This window comes from Maniola jurtina, chromosome 1 (genome assembly GCF_905333055.1).
Source record: "Maniola jurtina chromosome 1, ilManJurt1.1, whole genome shotgun sequence".
Classification (NCBI taxonomy): domain Eukaryota; kingdom Metazoa; phylum Arthropoda; class Insecta; order Lepidoptera; family Nymphalidae; genus Maniola; species Maniola jurtina.
In genome coordinates, this window is record NC_060029.1 from 8,729,186 (window position 1) to 8,756,949 (window position 27,764).

A 27,764-nucleotide genomic window follows, 5' to 3' on the forward strand; every position below is an offset into this window, starting at 1 on the left:
TGGGATTTTTTTAAAAACCTCGCGAATAAAGACGTGGGTATGATCTAGTTTTGTATATAAGTAAAACTCAAAATACTAATATAGGATAATGATATTGTAGTTTACCAAGTAATATAACTAACTACATTTGCGGAAATGCTTGAGACTGCAAATGTACATTATTTGTGAGCACCGTCAGTCGTTACTAATTACACTTTGTTACATAGTGAAACCCATATAACTGTTAAGCGAACTGGCTTAAGGCCAGAACTTCAAAGCTTAATCCTCTTTCAATGTTTAACGGATTAGAAGTACTACAGGGATTAGTGCTTAGATTCTACGAGCTTAAATTAAAAAGGTACTCATATACTATATAGCAATAACAAAAGTAACGCAAAACCAAACTATCCATACTATCCATTAGGGTGGTCCTTATTTTTCGACTTTTGAATTATCCCCGGGGCACTTTCTCGTTTGATTATATACCCCTAAATATGAAATAAGTTTCTTTTGTTTTTTGTTTTGTTAAGATTTAGAGGTCGCTACCAGCTGTCAAATTTTTTACAAAAAGCATTGAAGGACAGCTCAAATTATGGTTTCATTTAGGTGTTTATATTAATTTTACGCGCTCACATAGACAATCGGTTCCTCTTCTGCCTTACCTCGAACTGTCATCTGTACCGACGCGTCGAGATTATTATTTGTTATTCTAGATCTATTACTAAGCCACATATCGGTATATCTCTCCATTATCTATGCCCTAAAATAATAAATTTAGAAAAATTATATTTATTTTGAAAGTTATGAGCCTTGAAAAATCTCTATTTTAGGGCCAATTATGCAACTTCGTGCGTTTATAAACTATATAAGAAACTAGAAAATTGAAGAATTAACAAAGTCATGTCACACTTTATAATAATTATTATACTTCCTTCATCCGTGGACACGATTTCACTATTTTAAACTCGACCCACGAACGAGTTGTCGTTGCCATGAACGGGGCTCTTAAGACGTACACACGTGCGCACTGCGCACTAACATCATAATACTCATAACGTAAAAATTGGTTTGTGCGCATGCGTATCTTAAAAATAAATGATTGAAATATCTACATAATATCTTAATTCATAACAACAACAATAATTTTGTAATATTTTTTATGTCCCGGCTATAAAAATAAAAGAACTAACAAATACAGATTTTGAGTTTTTATTTAAAATTTAAACCTTGGTAGCGACCTCTAAATGTCATTTAAAAAAATTCAAAAAAATACTGAAATACTTTCTAATGGTATAATATAATCAAATAACGTGGTGCCCCGCGAAATTAAAGAAAAAAAATTTTTTTTCTTAGGAATAAGGACCACCCTACTATCCATACTTAATATTATAAATGCGAAAGTGTGTCTGTCTATCTGTCTGTCTGTCTGCTACCTTTTCACGGCCCAACAGTTTAACCGATTCTGACGAAATTTGGTACAGGGTTAGCTTATATCCCGGGGACGGACATAGGCAACTTTTTATCCCGGAAAATCAAAGAGTTCCCGCGGGATTCCTAAAGATCCATCCACTTAACCGATTTGTGTGAGGTACAGAAGTAGCTTGCGTTCCTGTAATCGAAATTGGCAACTTTTTATCCCGGAAAGTCAAACAGTTCCCACGGGATCTTTAAAAACCTAAATCCACGCGGACGAAGTCGCAGGCATCCTCTAGTTTCCTATATATTATAAGGGCCCTAAGGTTACAAAAGGAAACTGTATTGTTTGACAAAATCTATTTAACCATAGCTTCTAACTCAGTAGCCGTTGCAGAGAAAAGTGATAGGTATAAACCATCATTTACAAGCAGAAAAAATTACGAGTCAGGGAGTCACTGTTCTGATATAAAAAATATTATAAGAAAAGTGGAATGTCAACCCTCTGTGACTTCAAGTAATGTGACGTTTCGGTCGCAAGGGTTTATTTACTCAAAGAGGGTGATACGGAAATATGGCGCCTACTCGTAATAAATCTTGTAGCAGGTTCAAGCGCAAAAATCTGGTCAAGTGCGTGCCTGAACACACAAGGTAGAGTTCCGTAGTCGTGCTGGTTGCTAAAAATACGCCTATACGAGGTTATTACTCGAGACTAAAAACTAGTTTTTTAATAGATTACCTACTACTTGGCCAATTAATTGGTAATACACACGATTAAAATAAACCCATTACCTTTACACTAATTTTCCATGTTAATGCCTTTGCTAGATTCCTAGGACTGTTATGATAATCTGATTCCTCTGCACATGAATCGTGTAAGTTTTGAAAGTATTTATAAAATTGAGTGCCAAACTCATATATCTATACATATAATAAAATTGTAGAAAAGTGGTGTCTGTACAATGGAAATATAAAAAAAAAGTAGCAAGGGTTGTTATTATATCGATGCCGAACCCGAAATTGTAATTAATTTTTTTTTGTCGGTTTGTCTGTTTGTCTGTGTGTTTGTGCACGCTAATATCAGAAACGGCTTATTTGATTTAGATACAGTATTCAATAATATATTGTAGTAAGCTTCACTTAAAATTTAGTGTTTATTTCATGTCAATCGGTTATAAATAAAAAAGTTATGACAATTTAAAGAATCACAGCGAACATTTTTAACGTACAGAGTACGTACTACACGCCTCGCGCCTGAGCGTCCGTGGCTATATAAAGCGCGCTGAGAGCTATTCCACGCGAACGAAGTCGCGGGCACAGCTAGTTATTATATATGTTTCTTTTTACTTCTAATTTCATGGGGTGGTGTCAAAAGTTACATTTTTTTACGCCAGAGAAGTCCTGCAAAGAAATTCCGGAGAAACATGGCTTGTAAGTTGTTACACACGGACATACGAACTAGATGAAACTATAAAGGTTCGTTGTTTACCTACGAAACCCTAAAATGTGAAAGCTGACGTTTTGAATCAAGAGCTGTAAAATTATCGAAAAGCTTGTTCGAGGTATTTTCTAAATATAAAGTTCTCAATCGGTATTTTGATACTTAATATTTCACATCGTACACAAGAAGCGTTCTGAGTTAATATTATGTTGATTGTTCTGTTCAAAAATCTATTCCATAATGGCCAAAAATACGCTACTTCAAATATTTACCCACATTAGGGATTCAGGAAATTCAATTGGAAAAGTCGAAATACCAAAATTTACATTTTTCCGCTGAAAACTGTACTTTCTTTCAGGCACTTAATTTGTATTATTCATTCAATTGAGTTCCCCAAATCTGTTTGAGCAGGAAATGAAAATTTGTTTTCTTTTTCAACAAACTCGTAGCTTTGCGGTTCGGACAAAGGTTCATGATAATTAAATGCTTACCGTCATTACAAAGAGGGGAGTCACGTAAAGCAGACCGAAGTTAACCATGTCAAATATTTCGGAGTTGTACTTCATTCGATGTTGGATGCATATTGTCTCCACGTGACCATCACCAAATTCGTTTGTAATAGTCTCCACCCATATGAATTTCGGAGCGCTGTAAGCCGCGCTTGTTATCCATACCCCCAGTATCACCAACTGCAAGAAAATGTTTTATTATTATCCTGTTACTTTACCGCGTTTAATAGCCTCATCGGGTGACAGAAGGGCTGGCTCATTTTTTGCGCAACGGATCAGCCTGGCTGTCCAACGCGGAAATGCAGCCAGTATTCTTGGCACCATTCCACGCGGGCATGATTTGTATAGTAATTAGATAAGGCTAGCTTTAAGTTTTATTGTAATATTTTCAATAAAAAAAAAAATCCTGTTACTTGAGCTTAAGAAGAGTTTATTAATAGCACCCTCCAAACAAAGATACTTAATTTGGTTCTCATTTAAATATTAATCAATCAAACTCAATAAAATTTTGTAGACACGTTCGAAAAACTAAAATCTGTGTCTGTGGTTTTCCAGATTTCTGTAAAAATGTGTTGTTTAAAAGTTACACAGACTCAAATATATCCAATATCCATGCTATCATAAGATCTTTGAACCCGTGTAATTTTGAAACTAAGTATACTTACACATTTTTACGGAAGTCTGGCAAACCATAGACTCGGTATTATTGGTTTCTAGAACGTATCAGCAACATTTCATTGAGTTGAATAGTTAATGATAATAATAATCAAATGAGAACCAAACTACGTTAGTATGGGGTACGCTGGGGAGCGCGCTAGAGAAAACAAACAGCATATGCGATTGAGGCCCGACCATGTCAGGACGCGTCACACTGAACGTAGGGGAACTTGTATAAAAGCTTGGAACGCTGTTGCTATTCAAGGAACTTAATGTTATGTGAAAACTAACTAACTGACGCCTGTAACATCGTCCATGTGAATTTAGGTTTTTAAGAATTCCGTGAGAACTCTTCGATTTTCTGGGATAAAAAGTCAATATGACTTTTAATCCCGGAAAATCGAAAGTTTGCCTTGCCATACAAAAAAAGTCATGTCAGTCCGTTGCTCTGTAGCGACGTTATTAAAGGACAAACCAATAAACATACACACTTTCACATTATATGTATATTGTATAGGCATTGGTAGGGAATGAACCGCGTTGGATATTCGCATTGTGTGTTTAGGTTTTAAGTATAATATTATATACTAGCTGATGCCCGCGACATCGTCCGCGTGGATTTACGTTTTTCAAAATCCCGAGGGAATTCTTTGATTTTCCGGCATAAAAAGTAGCCTATGTGTTAATCCAGGGTATAATCTATCTCTATTCCAAATTTCAGCCAAATCTGTCCAGTTTTTGCGTAATTGAGTAACAAACATCCAAACATCCAAACATCCACACTTTCACATTTATAATATTATTAGGATTACATTTTAAGTATATTATACAGTATATTTTAACTAGAACCAAAGAATTAAGAAAAAAATATTTTTTATATTTTGTAACATCTGTTTCTCAAAATGAAATATTTCTTTAAACTTAAATCACCAATATCTAAAGTTATGAGGCACATTCAATAGCGAGAGCGCACGCCTTTTGGTGCCAATTGATTAAAATATCGTTAATTTTCCCTGCCATTGCAAACGCTTTTTCAGTCTTTATGCCTGAGAAAAATACCCATAATTACTCAAATCAGAAAATTAGCATTTGTCTTTGTTCTTCGATAGCAGAATTGCAAATGTGCAGTTTACGACGAATAAAAGAATAACTTTTTAACTAAGTATAAGTAAAATGACTGAAAATCTTAGTCGTATAATTATTTAACTCCATGGCTAGCAGTGGCGTACAGGCCATAGAGGCATAAAAGCATTGCTTACCCTGATTGTTATAAGTCAATACTTATTTTTCATACCACTTAGGTATAAATGTTCCAACTTAAATGCCTACCATGTACATGCCACTGATGGCTAGTATAATAGTAATTCAGTAACGCAATCGTAAAGCAGTGCTCAACGGGAAATCGCTATTTTGGAACATGAAGCATAAAGATTTTATAGACCAGTACCTACACAAAACCGATTTTAGAAGTACACCAAAACCTAATTAGTTCAAGTAGTGCCCTACCTGCCAGAGCACACCAGCTTTGCGGTCAACACGCATTTACTGAAAAAGACTAACCGCACGCCACTGATCCGACATCCTACCCAAATTCTTTTTTTTTTTTGTACCGGATTGAAAGTTGCTAGTAGATACCAGAAAAAGAATTTATGGGTTTGTATTTGTATACTTTATTCAACAACAAGTGTAAATTAAAAATTTATAACACCCCCGACAAGTGAAGGTTACAGTAACTAGAAAAGACCTGATAACTCTCAAACGGCTGAACCGATTTTCTTGGATTATAGCTAAGAACACTCTCGATCAAGCCACCTTTCAAACAAAAAAATCTAAATTAAAATCGGTTCATTAGTTTAGGAGCTACGATGCCACAGACAGATACACAGATACACAGAAACACAGATACACACGTCAAACTTATAACACCCCTCTTTTTGGGTCGGGGGTTAAAAAGGATTGCCATTTTTGTGAGAGTTATAATTATTTATTATTGCTGATCGAAGTTAGGCAGTAAATACTAATGTAACTAGAACCAAATTCTCAAAGCGTACTTAATATAATGATCAATATCAGTCGACAGTTGGAACAATATTTAGTGGAAATTACTTTCTTTGATAAAAAATCTTGGTCTTAACGTTTTATTAATTCTTTGAATACAATTCTTTCATATTTTATTTATTACTTAAGCGATTCGTACTTAGATTAATGTCAATGAATTTGTACCAACAATCAAACTCAACTGTTATACCTGCTATTCGTTACTAGGTAGATCCTCAATTAGCGATTTACATTCGTAGCTAATCGAAAAAGCTAGAAATAATTCTAAAAATTTACTTAGCGTAGGTACATGTTAGCGTATTGACCTCGCCTCCACCACCGAAAAAAAGTAAGCTCCAATTAATACATTGCGAATATAAATCGACCCTTAGGGGTATGAATTTTCAAAATAAATTTTTTGATGCTCATCTATGTTACTTAAGGAACTCCTGAATGAGATCAGGAGTTATACACTAAACACTACTTGACTAGAGTCCGGGCCCGTTGCCGCGCGCTGTCTGTTAGCCAGTGTTAGAGTTTCACTTTTAGTAAAATATAACATGAATTCATAATGTTTTTATTTATTTGATTAAAGACTTACTGAAAAGTGAACATTTTACACCAAACTTTGTAGACCAAAGGTAAAAACTGAGACTAGTGTTTTAAATAGTGTTGGAAATAGACCGTAGTCTGAGCAAGGGCTGACAAAAATCATCGGGCTTAAAAGATTAATTTACTTAAGACTTAAAAATATATAGCTAAACAAAGTCGTGTTTTACTTATTATGTTATTTTAAGTGGACATATTAGGTACGTACAATTTTCTGCATACGTTACATAAAAATAAAATGTAAATTATCAAGCTACTTTGTATGCGTTGTAATTTGCGGTGGGCGGAGTATTATTCTAACTCTACCAGCTAACTTCGTTTGTATTATATCTTTGTAAAATTATTATTACTAAGTTTTACCAATAATTTTGTTACTAGAAGTTAGGTAGGTAGGTACATGCCTACGCAAATGGAATGAAATTCTTGACTTTTTGAATTAATTACAAGTTTATTTGAACATTATTTCGAAAAGATAGAGGAAAGTGGTGGTCACTCTTTAGAATTGATTAGATAGGTAACTTAAAAGATTTCGTGTTGAATGTAGTTCAATGGAGCTCACAATGCCGTCGCAAAGTGTCATAGATTAGGAAGTATAAAACATTATTTACGCATCTAGTATAATTTTTACTTAGGTATACCACTATATGAAATTAGATTTGTAAATTCTTAATAAGGCTAATCTATTTATATTAATACCTACTACAGACGCCATCAAACGAATCGCAGGGAGTCGCTGAATTCAGGCGGTGCAGCTCAAGACGGCGCGGCGGCGGCGCGCGCGTGTCGAAGTCTCTACAAGAGACCTATATCCAGTAATGGACGTCTATCAGTTGATATTGATGATGATGATGATTTACTAACAAGGTCCTGTATGTATAAAAACTCTTCAAAAATAAATAAAAGAAGCCCTTTAAAAAACACTTACCCTCAATCTCGTTGAAGTTAGAATTTGCTTGCAGGTAATAGGATGTATGATGGCGAAGTATCTCTCAGTGCATATCACCACCAATATAAAAATCGATGCTGTGTAACTCAACGAATGCACAAATTGATACATCTTGCAGAGAAAGTCTCCAAACACCCAGCTGAAAAATAATAAATGGTCAAAATGTGAAAGATTCACCTGTTATTATAACAACTTTCGCAAAATTATTTTCGCCATTTTGACGCTGTTAGCAGCAGCAAACGCCATGTGAGCGTATATTGCAAAGTGGGAACTAAATGTTAGTGATGAGACATTCTGTCAACATAGTGGCAATAAGAAGACCGATTGGCCCAAACGATAATGTTTAATTCCATTCCATATTGTTGGTCCCCACCAAGAACATGGAATGGAATTAAACGCTTCGAATCAACACAAAAATTTGCTGTCATTTTGTATAGCACTCTCCTTCCAGCGTACTAGTATCTAATATGACCATTTTAGTGAAAGGATCAATTTAAAAAGGAAAGAACACTAGCTAAGCCATGTTGACGGAATTAAAATTTCCCATTTCCAACTAAACGTAACGACCTACTACCCGGTTCCCCCGTGGCCGTGGTACTTATATATCCATGATAGGTTTTCCTTATGAAAAAAGGAGTAGGTACTTAAGTAACAGGTGTACCTAATCCAAACACATATGATACGGCTAGGTATCGTATAGAATTACTAAATTACACACACTACCGCTAGCATCTATAATACCTCATACTTACCTATTAGGAGGTACGTAATTAAGTAAATCCTGAAGAACAATATCATGTATGAAGAACAATATCATCTTGTTATTCGTATAGGTTCCAGACAGCTAGTTTCCTACTCATAAAAAATTAGTTCATTGAAACCAATAGCTATAAATTTATACGACCAAAAAATGAAATATTCGAATACTTAGTAGGTATAAAAGTTAATTGGATGAAATATTTTATAAAATAATGTTTTCGCTTAAATACCTTTAGTGTAGGAGACCAAAACAAGAACTTATCTACTAAAATATAGTACCTTTTATTATTTTAGGCATAAAGTTGGGTATAGAATTTGATGCTTTATAACTTGGCCTATAAGACTCAAATTGACTACATTTATATATCAGTAAGTCGCCTTTTATAGTTAGTAGAAAGCAAAAAGTGGAATATTTAATAGAAACTACGAAAGAAGTGGACCCGCCCGTCCGCTTGGGTATTTCTCGAATAAAATGGCTTTTGAAGAGTTGGTGTATTTGCAAGATTTGTACAAGAATACGAAAACTTCTGAAGAAACATTTTCTTTCAGTATATTCTTTTGATATTGACAGAACTTTTAAATTTTTCTTTTAGATTGTTTATTTTATTGAAAAGGGCAACTCACTTTATTAAGGTTTGGGTAAGGTTTAACGTTATTCAGAACATCTCTAAACAAACAAGTAAGAGATACCTACTTGTTTGTGTAGAGATGATAATATTATGATGTAGCAATTGCGTCCATCAAATATTATTTTCTTATAAATACCCAATGTGGGTTGGTGGTTCTTCTACTTAAGTATATTATATAGATTGTCAAAATATATAATACTTATGGTACTTATAATAACTATAGGTACTTACACAAGTACACAAGTGTAAATTAAAAATTTATAACACCCCCGGCAGGTGAAGGTTACAGTAACTAGAAAAGAGCTGATAACTTTCAAACGGCTGGACCGATTTTCTTGGATTATAGCTAAGAACACTCCCGATCAAGCCACCTTTCAAACAAAAAAAAAACGAAATTAAAATCTGTTCATTACTTTAGGAGCTACGATGCCACAGAAAGATAAACAGATACATACGTCAAACTTATAACACCCCTCTTTTTGGGTCGGGGGTTAAAAACAATACGTTAAGTTATGCTTAATTGTTAATTTCATGCAGCCAAATTGTTACTTAGATAGGAAATGTGGAAATATGCCAAGTTAGTCATACGAGTAGGTGGAATAATATCCAGACTTTGTGGTCGCTAGCGCGTTCCTAATAATTAATCCTTCTGTGTTATTTCACACTTTATAATTACCAGCGCTTTCTAACACCTAGGTACTCACACTAATTATAAGAAGATTGCACAAACCGCAACCTGCAAGAGCCGCATGCTCCGCGGTCCGCAAAGTGAGTGAGTGGAGGCCATGAATTGTATCGCAACGACCTCTTTAATTCTCTCGATGCGACTTACTTTTGTGGTTAACGTTATGCACATTTTGTAAGCCCTCAATCTCTAGTGTTACTTTTTAACCCCCGACCCAAAAAGAGGGGTGTTATAAGTTTGACGTGTGTATCTGTATGTCTGTGTATCCGGGTATCTGTCTGTGGCATCATAGTTCCTAAAGGAATGAACCGATTTTAATTTAGTTTTTTTTGTTCGAAAGGTGGCTTGATCGGGAGTGTTCTTAGCTATACCTAATCGAGGAAAATCGGTTAAGCCGTTTGAAAGTTATCAGCTATTTTCTAGTTTTCTTATAGAGGTTTGTGTGTCGGGGGTTTTTTAAATTGTAATTAAAATGTAACTTTCAAACGGCTGAACCGATTTTCTTCGATTATAGCTAAGGACACTCTCGATCAAGCCACCTTTCAAAAAAAAAATTTAATTAAAATCGGTCCATTCGTTTAGGAGCTACGATGTCACAGACAGATACACAGATACACACGTCAAACGTATAACACCCCTTTTTTTGGGTCGGGGGTTACAAATAGTCATGTTAGAATCACTAATTAATAAGTTATCTATTAGAGAATTTTTATAATAAGTAATTTCTTCTACTTTCTTTTCATCTGAGATAATAAAGCTGTTCTAATGGCGTATCCAATTTAGATCTTCTTTGAAGATTTATTTAAACAATAGGTACAAGCAACATAACATTTATAGGTATAGATACACGATATTAAGTTAAAACCGCTAATTAAGTAGTTACATTAGTCTTTATTTGATATGGCTCTTTGATTAAGAACAAGACAAGTTGCAAACAAAATTTTGGTTATAGTTGTTATTTTAGTTCTAAGGAAAAACATTCTACGTTCACAACACAAAGCTCTTGAAAGCGTAAAGCGTTGTTTGCCAAGTTTCTTTGTACGTTGCGTGGTCTGGAGCATCGTCGCGCAAAATACTTTTCTGACGCTTGTAGAAATTTAGTATCTAAAGATATGTTTTAATTAGCTTAATTATTTCTACAAAACTGTCAATTCAAGTTTATCGCCGACGATATTTCAAAGCGGTACTGCCGGTACGTATAGCAAATTTATCAACTATACTTGACTATTTAAAAAGAATTTTAAATGTTCACCTTTTGGTAGGATTTTTCTTATTCAGATACAAGTTAGACTTTAACTGCAATCTCACCCGGTGGTAAATGATATAATCCCTCGCTAAGTTATCATATTAATTTGATTACAAGTGTAATCAAATTTCACTTCCTAAAAGAGTTAAGAAATCGCATAACGCGATATATTGGTCAATTTTTTGGATATTCTTATAGTGAATTAAATATATTAAATAAAAATAAATAAATAGATGTTCATTTCAGGCATACGACCATATTCTGTGTTAGTAAGAAACTTAACCTATGTTAGTACCTACTTACTACTGATTTAACTTAGTTCGCTTTAACTTAACAAGTATTTAACCTATTTATAACGCAGAGGAGCGGATAGAACGGATTCTACTGTCTATAGAACTAACAAAGAAACCGAAACACAAGTAAAACATTCAAACTTAAGAACATACCTACACTGGGACGGTAACTTCTATTTACGTGAAAAGTTATTTACCTACAGTGGCGTACAACTCATAGAAACATAAATGCGCCGCTTATCCTTGTTCTCCTAGTTATAATCACTCTGCGCTTATTTTTTATAATGACCTAGCAGTAAATAAGGTTGCACCCAAATGCCAGACGACGCGCAGACTCGCGCCGTAGCACGTAGCGTAGAGGTACAGTACGTAGAGGTACGTAAGTAGTCTTGACATAAAATTATGGATCCTAGACATGGTCGCTAACATGGGCCTCATAAGAAAGCTCAAAGTCATTCGATGTATAAAGCTATGCTTGGAATTTCTTTACGTGATCAAATCAGAAATGAAGAAATCCGTAAGAGAACCATAGTTACCGACATAGTTAAACCGTTTACGAAGCTAGAGAGGCCATGGGCAGTGCACGTAATTTAAAAAACCCATAGACGTTGGGGTCCCAACATTCTTACATAGAATGGCGATCTCGCACTGGAAAGCGTAACGTTAGTTAGAAGACCCTCCACAAGGTGGGCAGACGACGTCAAGCAAGTCGCAGGAAGCCGCTGGATTCAGGCGGTGAAATTCCGTGGCATGTGGAACAAGTACAAGACATCTATGTCCAGTTGATGCTGATTATTATGAGTCTTGACTATGTAGCCGTTGCCACATGCACAAGCAGATGTCGCTTCTAAACTCAGTCAATCAACAAAAACGCTCGATGCACGAACCCAAGCCTGATAACTCACGACGTGCGCACTAGATGGCAGCACGGGTAGCTTAATCGGATGCTCAAGGAAAACATGCAACTCTCAATCGCATTGAAGGAGCGTTTACCTGCCAATCTGCACTATATATAGAAACTAGAATTGTCGGCCCAGCTGGCGCTACCGAGCACAACACCGCTCGGTGGGAAATTTCCCAATTGGTACGGTCTAGCACACATTCACCGCTCCCGTACAACTAGTTAAGTAGGTGAATTAGACATCTATGATTAGATTAGTAGTTGATCCTGATTCGTAAAAAGGAAACCACTCGTCTACACATTTCCTTTTCACTGAAAGGATGTAGGTACAAGGAAAGCTAATTGAAAGATTCATTGAATAGGGAGCTTAAGTAGTACTTACCTCAATTCTGTAGCTTTAGCGATTATAAGTACCTATGTAACTAATGAGTTGTCGTCGTTGCCAACTCGTTAGTCTTTAGCTGAAATATTTCATTTTTGTATAACATTCCCGTTTCCGTTTGCGTGAACACTTTCAAAACTACTCGTGGCTATTCATCCAGATGCCTTTTGTTATGTAGTGAAGTAGAAGACGAATTTTTTATTATATTAATCTACTTTCTTATAAGCTTATCCTGCTTTGTTTACTCAAAATTACTTAACTACTTATAATATGGGAGGTAGGTACTAGCTGACTTGCCCTTGGCTTGGGGGGGCTTATATTCTTTAGGTTAAACGTGTATGTATTTATTTATTTATTTTATTTATTATTATTTACATTTAAAATATACAGAGAGTTTTTATTACAGTCAGCGCCACAAAGACCACAGTTGGTTTTACCGGGCACTGAGTTTATTAATTACAGCTATACAATAAAAATAAAATTATAGAAACCAGCATAATGAGAAATTGGTAATGTAGGTACATAGTACTTAATCTAGTGGGTAGGTAAGAATAATGTGCAGCGCGACGCGTATGTGGTACGATATGTAAACTTTTCTCGTAAAACGTTTCAAATGATGGTGACAATCTCGTTGAAATTCAATAAAAAGTAGAAGACAAACGTGGATTGTGATTTTGTTTCATATTTAGAGATAAATCTTTCATTCTCATTATTATCTGTTATAATATCTAATCTTGTGTGTAATTTACTTACCTTGGAATAAGATATATGGTTAAATTTTGAAAAACGCAAAACACTCCAACGCATAAATCTGCCACCGCTAAGTTCGCCAGAAAAAAGTTGGTGATAGAGCGCAGCCGCCGCGACAGAGTCACCACGAGGATTACGAGAAGATTTCCTGCAAAGTAAGATCCATATTCAAAAAAAAAGTTTTGAGGACATAATGAGTTGTTTTAAAAAATCGGTCAAGTGCGAATCGGACTCAACACGAAGGTTTCCGCACAAGAAATAACACTTTTTAAGTATTTTTTTTAATTTTCATGGCGGCCATTTTGAAATGTTTATTATTTGTTGTTATAGCGACAATAGAAATACACATTCTGTGAAAATTTCAGCTCTATATCTATTGCGGTTCACGAGATACAGCCCACTGACAGACAGACGACGGACAGCGGAGTCTTATTAATAGAGTCCGGTTGGTACCCTTCGGGTACGGAAGCATGAAAATTATCACTTCCTTTTCACCTGATTCCATTCTGGGACATCGTTCTTTTGGTATTCGTAGCCTTAGTGCTAAGGTATTAATATTATCACGATTACATAACAATTGACATTCAAAAGCTGTACAATGGCACACCGATTTGAATAAAATGATTCTATGACCGATTGAAGTCTAATCAAAGGCACTTTTAGATAATATTATTCAAGATAAACCGGTATTTTTTAGAAACTTTCATCTAATTTTATCTAGACCATCGATAAAAGCTGAACTTGAGACCGGTATTTGACTGAATGCTACAAAACAGAACGGCACATAAGGTAGGTTTTTGAGGTATCATCACTCATAAATTATTTACTGTTTACAACCAATTTTGTATTGAATTTAGCGGTCGTAACTCGTATCCTGCAGTAAACCAATTCAACACGTTGATATACAAGTATCTAGCTAGTAACTCGCCTTGTTATTGTTTTGTGCAGTCCATGGGTAGAGAAGATGAAAGCACAGAGATAGGGTTATCAGCTGTTGACAATAAATAAACAAGCATTTTTTGAAAATAAATAAAAGCCATGGACAGATTACCGACAAAAGATCATCTTTTGAAGGAATCTCATTTTCTAAGTAAATAATAATCTATTACTACTAACTTAAAAGAAAGCTTCAGAATTTGGTCACATCGGTCGACGGAGATGCCTAGAGTCTAGAATTCTAGAAAAAGCAATCTTGCGAGGTAAGAAGACCTGGGCAAGTCGGGGAAGGGATTATAGATACCGATCGGCAGAATTCGGCAGAACAAACTAATTTTACTTGTCTTAGTAGGGTATCAGTATGTATGTGCTACGACCGTAAAGCCGGCTCATCCGCAAACATCAAGGGCAAGTTTCACTGTATGGACTTACATTGTGGTTAAACTGTGGTTAAATGATGGATTTAGAAAATGTCAAGGTCATATCACAAAACATAAAATTAACGGCCAATACGAATCTTTATAATTGCCTTTCTCTGAGTTAGAGCGATTTGGGTTTTTGAAATGGATCTCAGCAATAAAATTGTCAAATTGGCAACCCTCATTCTGGAGAGGACAGACTGGGGTGCTATTGAGTAGATACAATTCGACAACGTTCTTCCAACATTGAAATTTATGCAAACATGAGCTGATTTAATTCATGACCAGATATTTGACGTTCATTATTTCGCTAACGAGATTTGCATTGCGGTGTATGTCACGGTTATCGTATTACCAACATCAATATTATCTGAATCCGCGAAGCAAGCTCGTAATATATTAAAATTCGCGTAGCTAAAAATGTGTGTGCGGTTTAATTAATAACGTAACGACTGACCTTGATGGAAATGTAATAAACCAATAAACTGATGTGCCGATATTGTGTGATACTCGCATTGATGATAATATGATTTATAGGTGCATATTGATACGTCAAAAAGTGATGTGCACCAATTAATTAATGGCTTATTCCGTTTATCTGCCCCATCGATATAAAATTAGTACCTACATCTACCAAATACCTAAACCATGTAGGTATGTGCACATATGTGTTATAATATGCCTCGGAAAGGTATATACAACAATATGTTACTCCGTCTATCTGCACCGTACTAAAAACAATATAAGTATATATACAAACACACCATCCGGGATAGATAGACGGACTCTCTTTTCCCACCATGGGGTAGCTTTTAACACCCGTATTCAGAAACGTCTAGAGTCAGAGAGGTCTCATAGTGCGCTCGAACGCACAGTGTAGGTTCCACCAATCAGATTACTGTATCACGTCGATTTACAATGATCTGAGTGGTGGAACTTAGGTACACTATGCGTTTGAGTACACTGAAAGTCCTCATAGTAATTAATGATTCTGAATACGACCGTTAGAGTCTTCGACGAAAAAATACGATCAAAGAATATCAATTTTAGAATGGATAAACGGGATAAGCCATTGCAAAAAATCTTTTGTCGTCTAACCAAACTTATACTGCTACACGTACTACACCTAAAATAATAAAATATGGTCTATCATTATCAGCGTAACTTAATAAAGTAGTTACTTAATAAAGACTAGAAGTTGTTATCGTTCCATATATCTATCCAGTAGTGTACTTATTTATAAAACTCTGCGACAAAAATATTATTATGTTTAACGTTTTGGATTTCGATTTAAAGGCAACTGTATTCGATTTCCTATCATCTTTCTGAAAATTTTCGTCCCTGTACCTAATAATAAATTATTACATTAAAGTTTAAGTGGCGAGCCGCACTAGACTAGACAGAGTGCAGATATAAATGCTCCGCCAGCTGTGAACGTACTCGTAATAGTCGTTATAGTTGTTCGATTGATCATTAATTCTATTTTATAGGTAGGTTACAATTGGAAACTAACCCAATTTGAGTTATTGCTTTTACGTGCAGCTCTACAGAGATTGGCCATCAAAGTTTAACTTATTTCATTTTCAAAATGCCACTCCTAGTTGAAGATAATTTTTAGCGACTCTACGTGCGATTTTACGAGCTCGCCACTATGCAATAAATTCGTAGTTTAGTGTTTCCACCTGTAATGCGGTAAATCGCTAACCTAACACGGAGTTTCATTTTGAAGTGGGTACTAAATTTTATTGGCTCAACCTCTCTGGAAGCGCCATCGCTCATTTCTGACATCCAAGAAATTCTGCCAGGCTCTCCGCCCGGCCCGGCAAACGGACAAAGTCATATTTTTATTAACAAACCAGTTGTCTTACTACTTTTCAACATAACTTGTAAAAAACCTGAACTTGTTTTGTCATTATTTCAGAGATATTTTTTCTTTCTCTTGGGTTTATGATAATAGCAAACATTTTACAATTTTAATGCATAACAGCTGCTATCACAATTTATTTTTAGTGTAAACAAAAACTGGTAACAATGCATATTACATTGTACCTACTGTAGATACAAGCTTTATGTGGCTTTAAACCTCAATACACAGAAAAGTAGGTATAACAACACGTCGTCAGCAATTTACGCATACAACTTTATATTTTCGCATAATATACGTATTTAACAACTTGCTCAATTTTAACTCGTCCCATTCTATACAACGATCGCGTCGCGACGTCGTTCTATAACTTAAATAATATTAATATCAATGTGTAACGGATAAAACTACCTAACCGTACCTAAGCGTATGGCTTTATGGTCCATAGTATGGACCATAAAGCAGCTTAGCAGCCATACAAAAAAAAAAAAGAACTGAAATAAAATTCGTTAAAGAAATGAAGCTTTGTAGCAACGAGTAGGTACCTACTCACCTCGTTATTTAAAGTTATAGTACAAGCTCCTTTCCTTTAGAGGAAGTTAGCTCTCAGGATTTTAATTTCCTTAAAGCTTTAACTTTTAACTCAGATTAACTGCCATAATAGCCGCAACACAATAAAGATGATCCAGCTCAGATATTTTTAATAATATAATTGATTAAATTATTCAATAAATCTTTCTATGCATACCACGATAAATACTGTCGATATTTTGACGCAGTTATTAAGATCGTGGTCACGACAGAATTGTGGTACTTTGAAACGTGAAGTTGGAGTTGTTGTTGAAGTGGAGACATTATCTTACTAATAGATCTATGCCACGAATAGTAGTAATTTGATCCCCTTGATTTTATTGCATTTGCAGCTTCAGCGAGTTCATAAAATCTGAAAAGCTTCGCAACCTGCTTAAAAAACTCGACTCTGATTTTAATAATTTTCCGTTATTGCTTTAAAAACTAGCAGATATCCGGATATTGACGCCAATATTTCGTAAAGTTTGCCATTTTAACCTTTATACTGTAGGCAAAGTTCATTCGTGATCACCGGCTGTAAATGAAGTAACTACTTTCAGATGTGTAGGTAACCATACCATCGTATTTATCATTTTATGCAAAATGTTGGCAATTTTATCAACTACTTACTTACCTATAAAATGAGTTAGGATGAAAAAGGCGGAGGATCGTGTGTGGTGGCGTGCTTTCGGGAAGGCCTATGTCCAATAGTGGACGGAAACATGCTAATGAATTGAAAAGTTGTTAATAATGAAAACATATATACTGATAAATACAAGTTTAATAAGAACGTTGAAGTTGACTTTAAAAAAACCAAAGATAAATAGGATCTCGTTTTAAAATAAGAAAGTATGTAAACAAGATAACCAAATAACTTACCAAAGAAGCAACAACAGAACACAATTGTGTAGAGCGTTATAAATATAGCCCTAACATCTGTTCTGTCGAATATAAACTCATCGTCCTCCATAGAATATGGGCTTTCATTTCTTTTCGATGTGTAACTCGTGTTATCAATAACCTTGACATCCGTCTTGTTGGCAGCCACCAAAGCATTGTGGTTAACGAAATTGGATTCGATGAATAGTTTCATATGGTACATAATTTCGGATTTCTGATTTATCTCTGCAACTGCTTACTTAATTTTGGCTCGTCCATCTGTAAAAAAATACTTTTGATAATAAACAATACAAAGTCGGTAAAATGCTACCTAAAATACGGGTACACGGGGGCACGGGTAAATAAAAAGTTTAGTTAGTAAAAAATGTCGTGGACCTACTGAAATTGGCAAAACGTTAGGAAAAACAAAAGAGGCGGAATTACATTGAACGGAAATTTTTAAATTCAAAAATTCAAGCGCATTTTTATTAATGCATTTACGAGTATAAATCAATGTACATTTACTATAGAATATGCCTATATTTAATTTAGATATGCCTAATCTATATGTACGACGCTTGGAATTGACACTTTTTGAAGAGTTAAATATTTTATTCATCCAAGATATACAAATAGGTATGTAATGTATCATAATATTACGGAGACCCTGCAAAAGAGAAGTAAATATACGGAAACAAAGAAGAAGATAAACACCGCGCAATTCGTTTTATTTTTGTTATAGGTTCCAATAAAACTGTATACGATAGAATTATATGTTCATTCCACCATCTCGAATTTACACGAATAACGAGTAGATACCCTCGTAAAATCTCTTGTCTTAAAATGTGCGGGATGCTGTATTTATTTATATTTTCCAGTGTTTTAATAATATTCAAAATATTCATTTGTAGGTACAAATAATAGAAACAATTATCAACATTAAAAAAATGAATATAATTCTAGCATAATATTTTATTTTTAACAGATGTTATTATTAAAGTTTTTAACAGATGGTACTAGGTATTAGAAACATTTACGCGCTTGCATTGCTATCCCCTTGAAAAATCTTTTAGATCATCGGTAATAATATTTGAATGTTTTGGTAAAAACTACAATAACTGAACCATAAAAAAATCTTTGAGTACAAGTTATTTTTAATCAATTTATTTATTCGTAATTCATACCTACTAGGTTATATTATACTAATGCTAAGTGAATCTGTCTGTCTGTTACCTTTTCAAGCCCCAAGTTTAAGCGATTTTGACGAAACTTGGTACAGAGATAGCTCCCATTCCGGAGATGGCAATAGACTACTTTTTGGCCGCGAGAAATCAAGGAGTTCCTACGGGATTTAAAATCCCTATATCCACGTGGCCTAAGTCGAGATCATCATTTAGGTTGATATAAAACTTTAAAGATTAATTAAAGTTTGGTTTGGAAAATCCATTTCTCTTCATTACGAGCCTACGTTATAGCCACATGTTGACTGGCAAAATGTATGTTCTGCGGAAAAGTTAAGTTTTAGTATGACTTAAATTGAAATTTATGAAAGTTGAATTTATTCCACTGCACTAATGCGGCAACCGTAAAGTACAAGAAATAGATTTCTTATACCCTGAATTAACACTTAAAATTAATTACCATGAGATTTTTAAAAACCTAATCCAGGCGGACGAAGACGCGGGCATAATTCAATATTATTAGATAATACTATGCCCAGAAGCCTAATTTTATACTTACATACCTAATATTAACAATGCGAATAAATTTCTGTTTGTCCATCTGTTATTTACGTTTTCACGGCTCCACTACTAAACCGACCTTGCAGTTTAGGACAGAGATAGCTATTACATCCTGGGGACGGACATAGGATACTTTTATTCCGGAAATGAAAGAGTTCCCATGGCATTTTAAGCGACTTTCAGAGAGTAGAAGGTTTCATTCGATGCGTAAGTATTTTTTATTTTGCTCTGACATTTTCAAGACCGAATTCAGTATTTTTTCATTTCCTAAATAAATATAATAAATACAGTGTTAAATATGAAATTAATAAATATAATCTATGTTTAGTGGTTGCGATACGGAAACAATATAGATTATTCATTGACCAGGAAGCAGCAAAACCATAATTAGTTGATTTAAATTAATTACCGTTTCATCCGGATGAGCCGGAATATTTTGTATTTATTTTAAAAAAGTACAACCAATTTGAGTTTTGAAAATGGAACGTACCTAATTTATTTTACCCATATAATATATATTATGTACTTAGACTTACAAAACTTAAAAAATCTATTAAAAGTGTGTTCCTGAAAAAAGCATATTATATAATCCAAGATTATATACCTAAATGATAAAAAAGCATGGATTCGCTCCAGCAAAGCGCGGGGTTGCAATTGCTTGTATAGTATGGCATAATATTATTGTAAATTGAACACATAAAATGAGCAGCCGCCGAGTTTCTTGCTGGTTCTTCTCGGTAGGAAAGACTTGCCGAACCAGTGGTAAATTATTTTGATGATTCAAAAACACTTGTAAAAGTTTACTTGAATAAAAATATATTCTATTCTATTCAATTCTTTACTTTTTATTTTTTTTATTCTAATACAAGTTAGCCCTTGGCCAGGCGATCTAACCTGGAGGTATTTTTTTTTCTCTCTAGTCTGGTTTTTACAAAGATTAGCCAATGTCAAGTTTGTAGTTATTTGTAACAATTTAGTTAAACTATACAAGTATGGACCCCGTCTATGCCGGCGCTCGCCGACATACGCACGGCACCCCCTTAGAGCGCTTTCCAGTCAGTTTTAACAAAAAAAAAATACTCCAAAAAGGCAGAGCTTGCCCGCCAGCTAACGCCTACACAGACGAAGTCACCTGGAGGTAGGTAAGTGATTATATGGAAGCGGGTAGGCACCTACCCCTAATGGGTTTCTACGCGGCACCTAACCGGAACGCCTTTGCCATTAGGAATGATTTTACAGCACGATAAAAAAAAATATATCACCTTCTACTCTACTACTTACTTCTACTTTTATAGGTGTAACGCTATTTATTGGATTAATTTTCGTTGGTACGAGTATAGTCCAAATATTATGCATTACAACTCAGAAAGTTTCATTTCAATCAGTATAGTACTTACGTGTTAGGTATACTCCTAAACTAACAAACGGCAAAACTTTGTACTTCCTCCCAATGATAGAGATAATAATCAATATAATATTGTAGTCTTTTATAATAATAAACTCTATATACAAGTAGGTAGGTATCATAAAACTGCCTAAGTGAATAAGGAAAATTATTTTATTAAAAGCTATTTCATTCTTACAAATTACGAATTCATCCCGCATAGAGATATATTTTAGGTCTGGAGGAAAATGTCTTTATAAAGAGGCTTTGAGTTTTAGTATTAGGTAAAGTTAGGTAGATGCCTGTTATGATAAATTTGCGTATAAAGTGTAATATATTAATATAAATTGCACCCATACATCGGAAAATTGAATGAGGTTTTTTATCGGTTGAAGTCAACAGTTCAGAAATTTATGTAGGAGAGCTCAATCAATATTATGTCAACGAATAAATGAAATTTTCCAATAAATCCGACCCCTATAAATTACCTTCGGGACTTCGACTCGATATTAGAATAAGAATATTAATCAAATGGAACCGAAGATAGATGTCACAAGTTTTACGAAACAAATTTCTCAAAGATCATGTTTTTTTTTAACTGAACCAACTAAAATAGTTGGGATTGTGATTGGAAAAGACATAGGTCTAGTAGTATCTACATAGTAGGTATATCCAGCCCATCCTGTCTGGTGGTAACACCACCACTAGTCTATTGCCATTTGCCAGTTATGACAATATATGGATCCGCTATATGATCGCTAACAATGGGCTCCGTAATGCACCTCATAAGAAAATTTGGAGTTTCCCTTCGTGACTAAATGAGGAAATCAAGCATGCCTATCTAATTAACAAAATTTGTCAATATTAGACTCCGTGTAATTGATTGAAAGTCCATTATATTTTACCTTGCCTTTTTGACTTGCCTTTAAAAAAGTTTAGAAATCCATTAAAAGTATGCTCCTGGCAAAAGCATATTATACAATCGAAGATTATGTAAATGATAAAAAAAACATGGATTTTACTCGCTCCAGTAATGCGCGGGGCTGCAATTGCTTGTATAGTTAAACAATTGAAAAGAGCAACCGCCGAGTTCCTTGCTGGTTCTTCTCGGTAGAAACGGAATTCCGAACCAGTGGTAAATTATTTCGACGATTCAAAAGCACTTGTAAAAGTTTATTTGAGTAAAAATCTATTCTATTCTATTGCACATGCGCCGCTTTCCGGTTTTAGCAATTTCTGTTGCGGCTCCCGGTCTTAACGCTGTCTCCTTGATATGACACGGAGTCAATATGTCGACGCACGTTGCGTCTCACACAAGGCCCCTCCCTGTTTCCCATGGAACCAGCGTCAATTGTTGCTATCATCCTGACGAATCCCTGCTGGCTCTATGAGTGGCGGAATATCAAAGGTGGCAAGAGCCCTTTTGGTAGCCATGTCGAAATAGCTTCTCTTTTGGCAAGAGAGTCCATCAACCTCTTTTCCGCATCTGTGCTGATGGCACAGTGGTGTTCCCAATCTGAGACCTAGAGCCACAGGAAAACTTGCGATATCTAAAATTCTGCCGATATTAAATGTTTTGTTAACAAAAGCCAACGTTCATAAAAATAATAAGCCTTCTCACGGAATTTTAAAATAATTACGTCATAAGTTATTGAGATTTAAGATTCTATATTTTTTTTTAATTATGAAATTCTATATTATGTCTTGTTCTCTATATTTCCCTTAAATAGTAGATTACTTATTAGGTATTTTCACGATTGTTGTAGAAGATAGGTTGGTACTTGTTAAGTACCTACCTATCTTCTACAAATTCTTATATAAATTCTACAATTTAATATTTTTAGGTATCATCATCATCAACTGCTGGACATAGGATCTCTTGTAGGTACTTCCACATTTATGGTCTTGCGTCACCTGAATCCAGCGGCTCGCTGCGGCTCGTTGGACGTCGTCTGTCCACCAAGGTAAGAGTTATACAATTCCACAATTTTAAATGTTGATTAGGCAAGTAGTAGGTACCTACCCACGTTTTAACTTTTCATCTACCTTCTTTATTTCCCGCTAATATGTTATAACTTTATAAGCTTAAAATAAATGGGCCAATCAATAAAAGTATGCATACATTAAACTCTTGAAAACATACGTAAGTAGAAGTACCTATAAACTTTTATGACATGAATAATTACGCTTCCGGCTGTTCCGTCTGTTTGTGACGCCATTATCTGTTGGTTATGCCTAATATACCTATATTAGGCATAACCAAATCCTTTATAACGAAATCATTTGGAAAATCTTTCTCCGTTTCTACTAGAACCAAAGATAATTAACTATGTACATATTAAACAGAACATAATATCCTATTTTGATGTCAATTGATTTTAGAAACTATCATCAGATTGTGCCATCCAAAGGCCGCAATTATATCTGTAAGTAATACTTACATGATTAACTTACGACAAATTTACTAATGTAAACACTCTTACAAGTATCAATTACCTTATTAAATTTGTTGTCAATTAATTACGTAAGCTACTTTTACAGAATTTACAGAATTTTCAAATAAACATACTTTTTTATAATAGTGGTTAAATATCAAATGATATCTAGTAATTTCGCTTCACCGTCGAAATCGCAGTTATTTATTTGTAAGTTTGTGATAAGGAAAATAACATGTTGTTAACGTCAAGGGAATGTATTAGCGTAATACAATATCACGCCAACTATGATTGACATAACATTAGGATAATTGCGTTAGTTAGAATTTCCCAAAATTATTCTACTAATGACGTTAATTTCGACTGTAGAATAGATGGTACCTCAGCAGCATTAGCACAACCAGTGTGACACATGTATCGCGCGGGTTTTGTAACGCTTTTATCCATGACTAAGGTTAAGGATAGGAAGGAATAAGGATTAAGGTTTTTAAAGATTCCGTGCGAACTCTTTGATTTTACAGGATAATAAGCTGCCTATTTCAATTTCCGAGACGCAAGCTATCTCTGCACTCTGTACCCATATAAGTACGAGTAAATTGGATGCACGGATGAACCTTTATCTCGTAGAACCTCTTGGATTTACCGATATAGAAGATTTAATATTATGTCTGTCCCCGGTATGTAAGCTAACTCTGTACCAAATTTCATCAAAATCGGACAGCATAGCAGACATACAGACACACTTTCGCATTTATATGTAACATATTAGTATGGATAACATTCGGGGATAATGTAGCTATAACTATAGTGAGTTCAAACTTACAAACTTTAAGTAGGTAGTAGGTACCTCTTTATAATATTATTATGTAACAGACATGCTGCGAGAAAAAATTGTCGCACTGATTTTACTTTGCTTGTAGGTGATAACTGATTATGTCAAATACAAAAGGTATTGTTGAAGTGCGAACCATTTGGAGTGTGAATTTAATAAGACTGCTTATTCTTCAAGGATTTTATATTATTAACATCAATAAATACAAAATCTTTGTTTAGATATAGGCTGAGATATAGAGCGTACTTTGAATATTTACCTACCTACTCTGAGTTAAGACATAAAACGACACGATATACTTTTGCCTGTACATGAATCTGTTTTGTTTTAACCCTGAAGTGCGCTCTATAAGTTCTGTGGCCTGGTGCTAATAGGGCCAATATCAATAATCATTATTTTCAGTAATGAGCGTTATAAAAATGAATCAGCATACATAGTTATTATTTTAGGTGTTATATGTAGTATGGCAAAGATATTTCACTTTTATTTGATTTATGTTTTTAAGTACATTTATGAATTAAATTCTAATTTAAGAAAAAAATTATATTTTGGAAAATATTAACAACTTAAACCCCTTTAGCACTGATGACAATTATTATGTTAGTTCCCAATTATGTATAAAATTAAAAAGGCCAATGTTGTTTTTCTAAGAAATTTTATTAAGGAGAGATTACAATATTTTTAATTTTCTTCATCAGAACATGACACAATATCCTCCATTTCGGGGCCAGTTTCCAAAGACTCATAAAATGGACGGCTGGATGGTTAGAGGTACTCCAGAAATGATTGCAGGTCTCTGACTTTTGGTGCAGGGAGTTTAATAGGTCTCTGATTTAGGGGCATGAGAGGTGCTATAACTGGTGCAGTATCTTCTGATTGTGAATGTGTCATATTTCGGTTTCTTTTTAAACTTGGCACTTTGAATAATTCTTTACTATCATCAAATGAGTATTTGAAGTATAATACCCCTGGATCTACTTTTCTACAATGTATCCATTTTATTTTATTCAAATTGACCTTTTATTTCACTGAATTTATCTTTCGGTGTACGTATTGTGTAGTGAGCAGTTTTTGGAAGTTGTAGAACTGTGACTGTTGCATTTCTACAACATTTATTTTTGGGTTACTATGGAGTTCTGATTAGGTTTGCCCAGTCTTTTGGTAATTCTATTTTCATTGCAGTTTTTTTTAGCTTTTTCTATAGAAGCATGTATAGTGTCTGCTTCCATATGTGTGTGGCCTGTTTCTAAAAACTTAAGGTTTTGCTTGGTGAGTTGATAGAGTTTTCTATAAAATACATGATCAAAATAGCAACATAAATATTTCGATTCTGTCCTGGGCAGCTGTCACTATACATGTTAATTTCGCCTATGTTATTAGGCAGGGTGTTCAGATTGTGATATAAACAAAAAGCTATTTCTTGTCCTCCTCTACCAGCAATTGTTTCATCCCATAATAAACAATATGCATCAGCTGATGATTGTGATACTCTATAAATTGTTAAGTTCAGGGTCCATAATTGTCGCTTATAAAAACTGAACCCTGCTGTTCAATAAGGTGTTGAAAGACACTTCTGTAAGTCAAAAGACAGTGTTATAACTTTGTCATTTACTTTAGCTTTTTCAGTGTCTCTTTTTTTCTCAGCATATGAAGACTCATACAGCTTTTCATTTTCATATCTTTCTGCCTTAATTTCTTGTTTCTTTTCTAAGTTAGGCTCCACTTCCAACTGCAACTTAAATTTGTCTACTTCCATCTTAGTGGCCTCGCTAATTCTTTTCTGCTTTTGGTGCCTTCTTCGCTGATCTTCAGAAAGTATTCCTACCTCTGAGTTCCTTTTTTTCTCAACAATTACTCTTACTTTTTTCAATGATAATGATAATGTACTAAGGAACATAGTTTGACATAGTTCAGTTCTAGTTTCACTTTGATTAGTGAAGAAGTATTTTCGGGTCCATTTTTTTTTAAAGATTATTATTAGCCATGCTAATCATGACTAATATTCCCCTTTCCCCTCCAACTAAGCGCAAAGCTGTGTTAGGAGTAGGTACGACAATAGTGCAACGGGTGGGGTGTGAACCGCCAACCTTTCGGAATTCAGTCCGCTCCTCAACCGTTGAGCTATTGAGGCTCTCATTGGCGTCTACTCAACCCATTGACAACCTTAGTTGACTCTTTTGGAAATTCTTCAACCATTACTTTGGTCTTTTTAACATTTGGATATTAGTAAAAATATTACTGGCTTAGTGCAAAATGGACCAATGTATACATTGGTCCATTTTGCTTTGATATATATAAAGCAGCAAACTAAAATTATATCACAAAAAAGGGCTAATGTTAACTTTGATCGTTTTAGTTCTTACCCTATTACTAGGAAAGTGAAAAATAATAATTTCTTATCGGCTTAAGTATACTTCAGCCCTTTTATCATTTTTATTTTTTTACTTAACAGTATGAAAGCGCACACTACATTGGCCTTTTTTACATAGTAACTTTTGAAAGATTGTTAATACACTAACGTCCTTTTAGCACAAAAAAATATCATACTTTTACAATAAACTGGCATTACAATCTCGTTTCATACAAAAACGTACTTTGGCCCTTTTAGTACCAGGCCACAGAGTTAATCTCAGCTTACGTGTTCTTTCTCTAAGTTTCTTTGTGTTCATTGCTTATAAAAATAATTGGCAGTTAGTGTATTATGCAACCGCATTGACTTGCTCAATTATAACTAAAATAGCTATTGGAATCACAATAATCGTAACACTTTTGTTTTCAACTTCATGCTACTTATGCTAATAGTTTATGCTAATAAAAAAAATGAACTTAGAGGCAGGGGCGTTCAACAAGTGAATGCCACTTAAGTGCTCATTATTTCATAGCTAAATGGTGTTTTTGGAATACCTAACTGTCTATTAATTCGTAGAAGAGAATAAAACGATTCGATCGGCTCGCTTTGTGATTATTTTGTCCTCTGAAGATGTCTACATAAAGATATAAAGTCTGTCCCCGTACATAAACATCCACGTTATTTGAGGATTTTGTGTCATGTAGCTACATGAGCCTAAGCCTACAAACATATCGTTTAGATAATACCGCGTAGGCATTTCTACGGCGTGTAGACTTTGATACGCGCTTGCGATGGAACAATTTTAGACGCTTTAGGAATTTGTGACTTAACTTTCAGAAATTCAATTATTACACTCTTGTCTTTTGTTCTCGGTTAAATTGAGAACTCGACGACATATCTACCTACAACATTCTTTATTACTTTTACTAATTCACTTCTTTCTTTTTAAAAACTTCTAAGTTCTTATGAGTTAAACTTTATAGACTTTAGATGTTAGTGAATTACCAAGTCATTGATTAGTTTCACGTGAAACTTTAATATTTAAACCTATGTTTACGGTTTACCTACTAATAACTAAACAATAGGTTTCATTTGGAGACAAGAACTAATTAACCCT

At 34.6% G+C, this 27,764-nt stretch overlaps 2 protein-coding genes across 3 annotated transcripts in view; both read right to left on the reverse strand.

The window, feature by feature from the left end:
* LOC123871935 (trissin receptor-like) overlaps positions 1-27,764 on the reverse strand; it is a 65,794-nt gene that overhangs the window by 8,083 nt on the left and 29,947 nt on the right. Inside the window, exons 2-5 of one of the 2 annotated variants that reach the window (XM_045916032.1) lie at positions 17,905-18,183; positions 13,240-13,384; positions 7,571-7,730; positions 3,325-3,522 (exon numbers count right to left, since the gene is read on the reverse strand). In XM_045916032.1, the coding sequence (XP_045771988.1) occupies positions 3,325-3,522; positions 7,571-7,730; positions 13,240-13,384; positions 17,905-18,127 (726 nt within the window). In that variant the 5' untranslated portion in view covers positions 18,128-18,183. Of the gene's footprint in view, positions 1-3,324; positions 3,523-7,570; positions 7,731-13,239; positions 13,385-17,904; positions 18,188-27,764 lie in introns of those variants that run through there. The other variant, XM_045916114.1, reaches the window with a different exon arrangement.
* LOC123873173 lies at positions 24,820-26,924 on the reverse strand. Its single transcript, XM_045917925.1, has 2 exons — positions 26,435-26,924; positions 24,820-26,255 (listed from the first exon to the last, which is right to left on the reverse strand). Exons 1-2 carry the CDS (start codon positions 26,491-26,493, stop codon positions 25,847-25,849), a joined length of 468 nt encoding a protein of 155 aa, XP_045773881.1. The 5' UTR covers positions 26,494-26,924; the 3' UTR covers positions 24,820-25,846.

Bases quoted from the DNA above. Each gene is read 5' to 3' on its own strand.
- LOC123873173 (XM_045917925.1), bottom strand. From the start codon at position 26,493: ATGGTTGAAGAATTTCCAAAAGAGTCAACTAAGGTTGTCAATGGGTTG. The intron at 26,256-26,434 runs ATGAGAGCCTCA...CTTTAAAAAAAA, and splicing joins AATGGGTTGAGTAGACGCCA to ATGGACCCGAAAATACTTCT.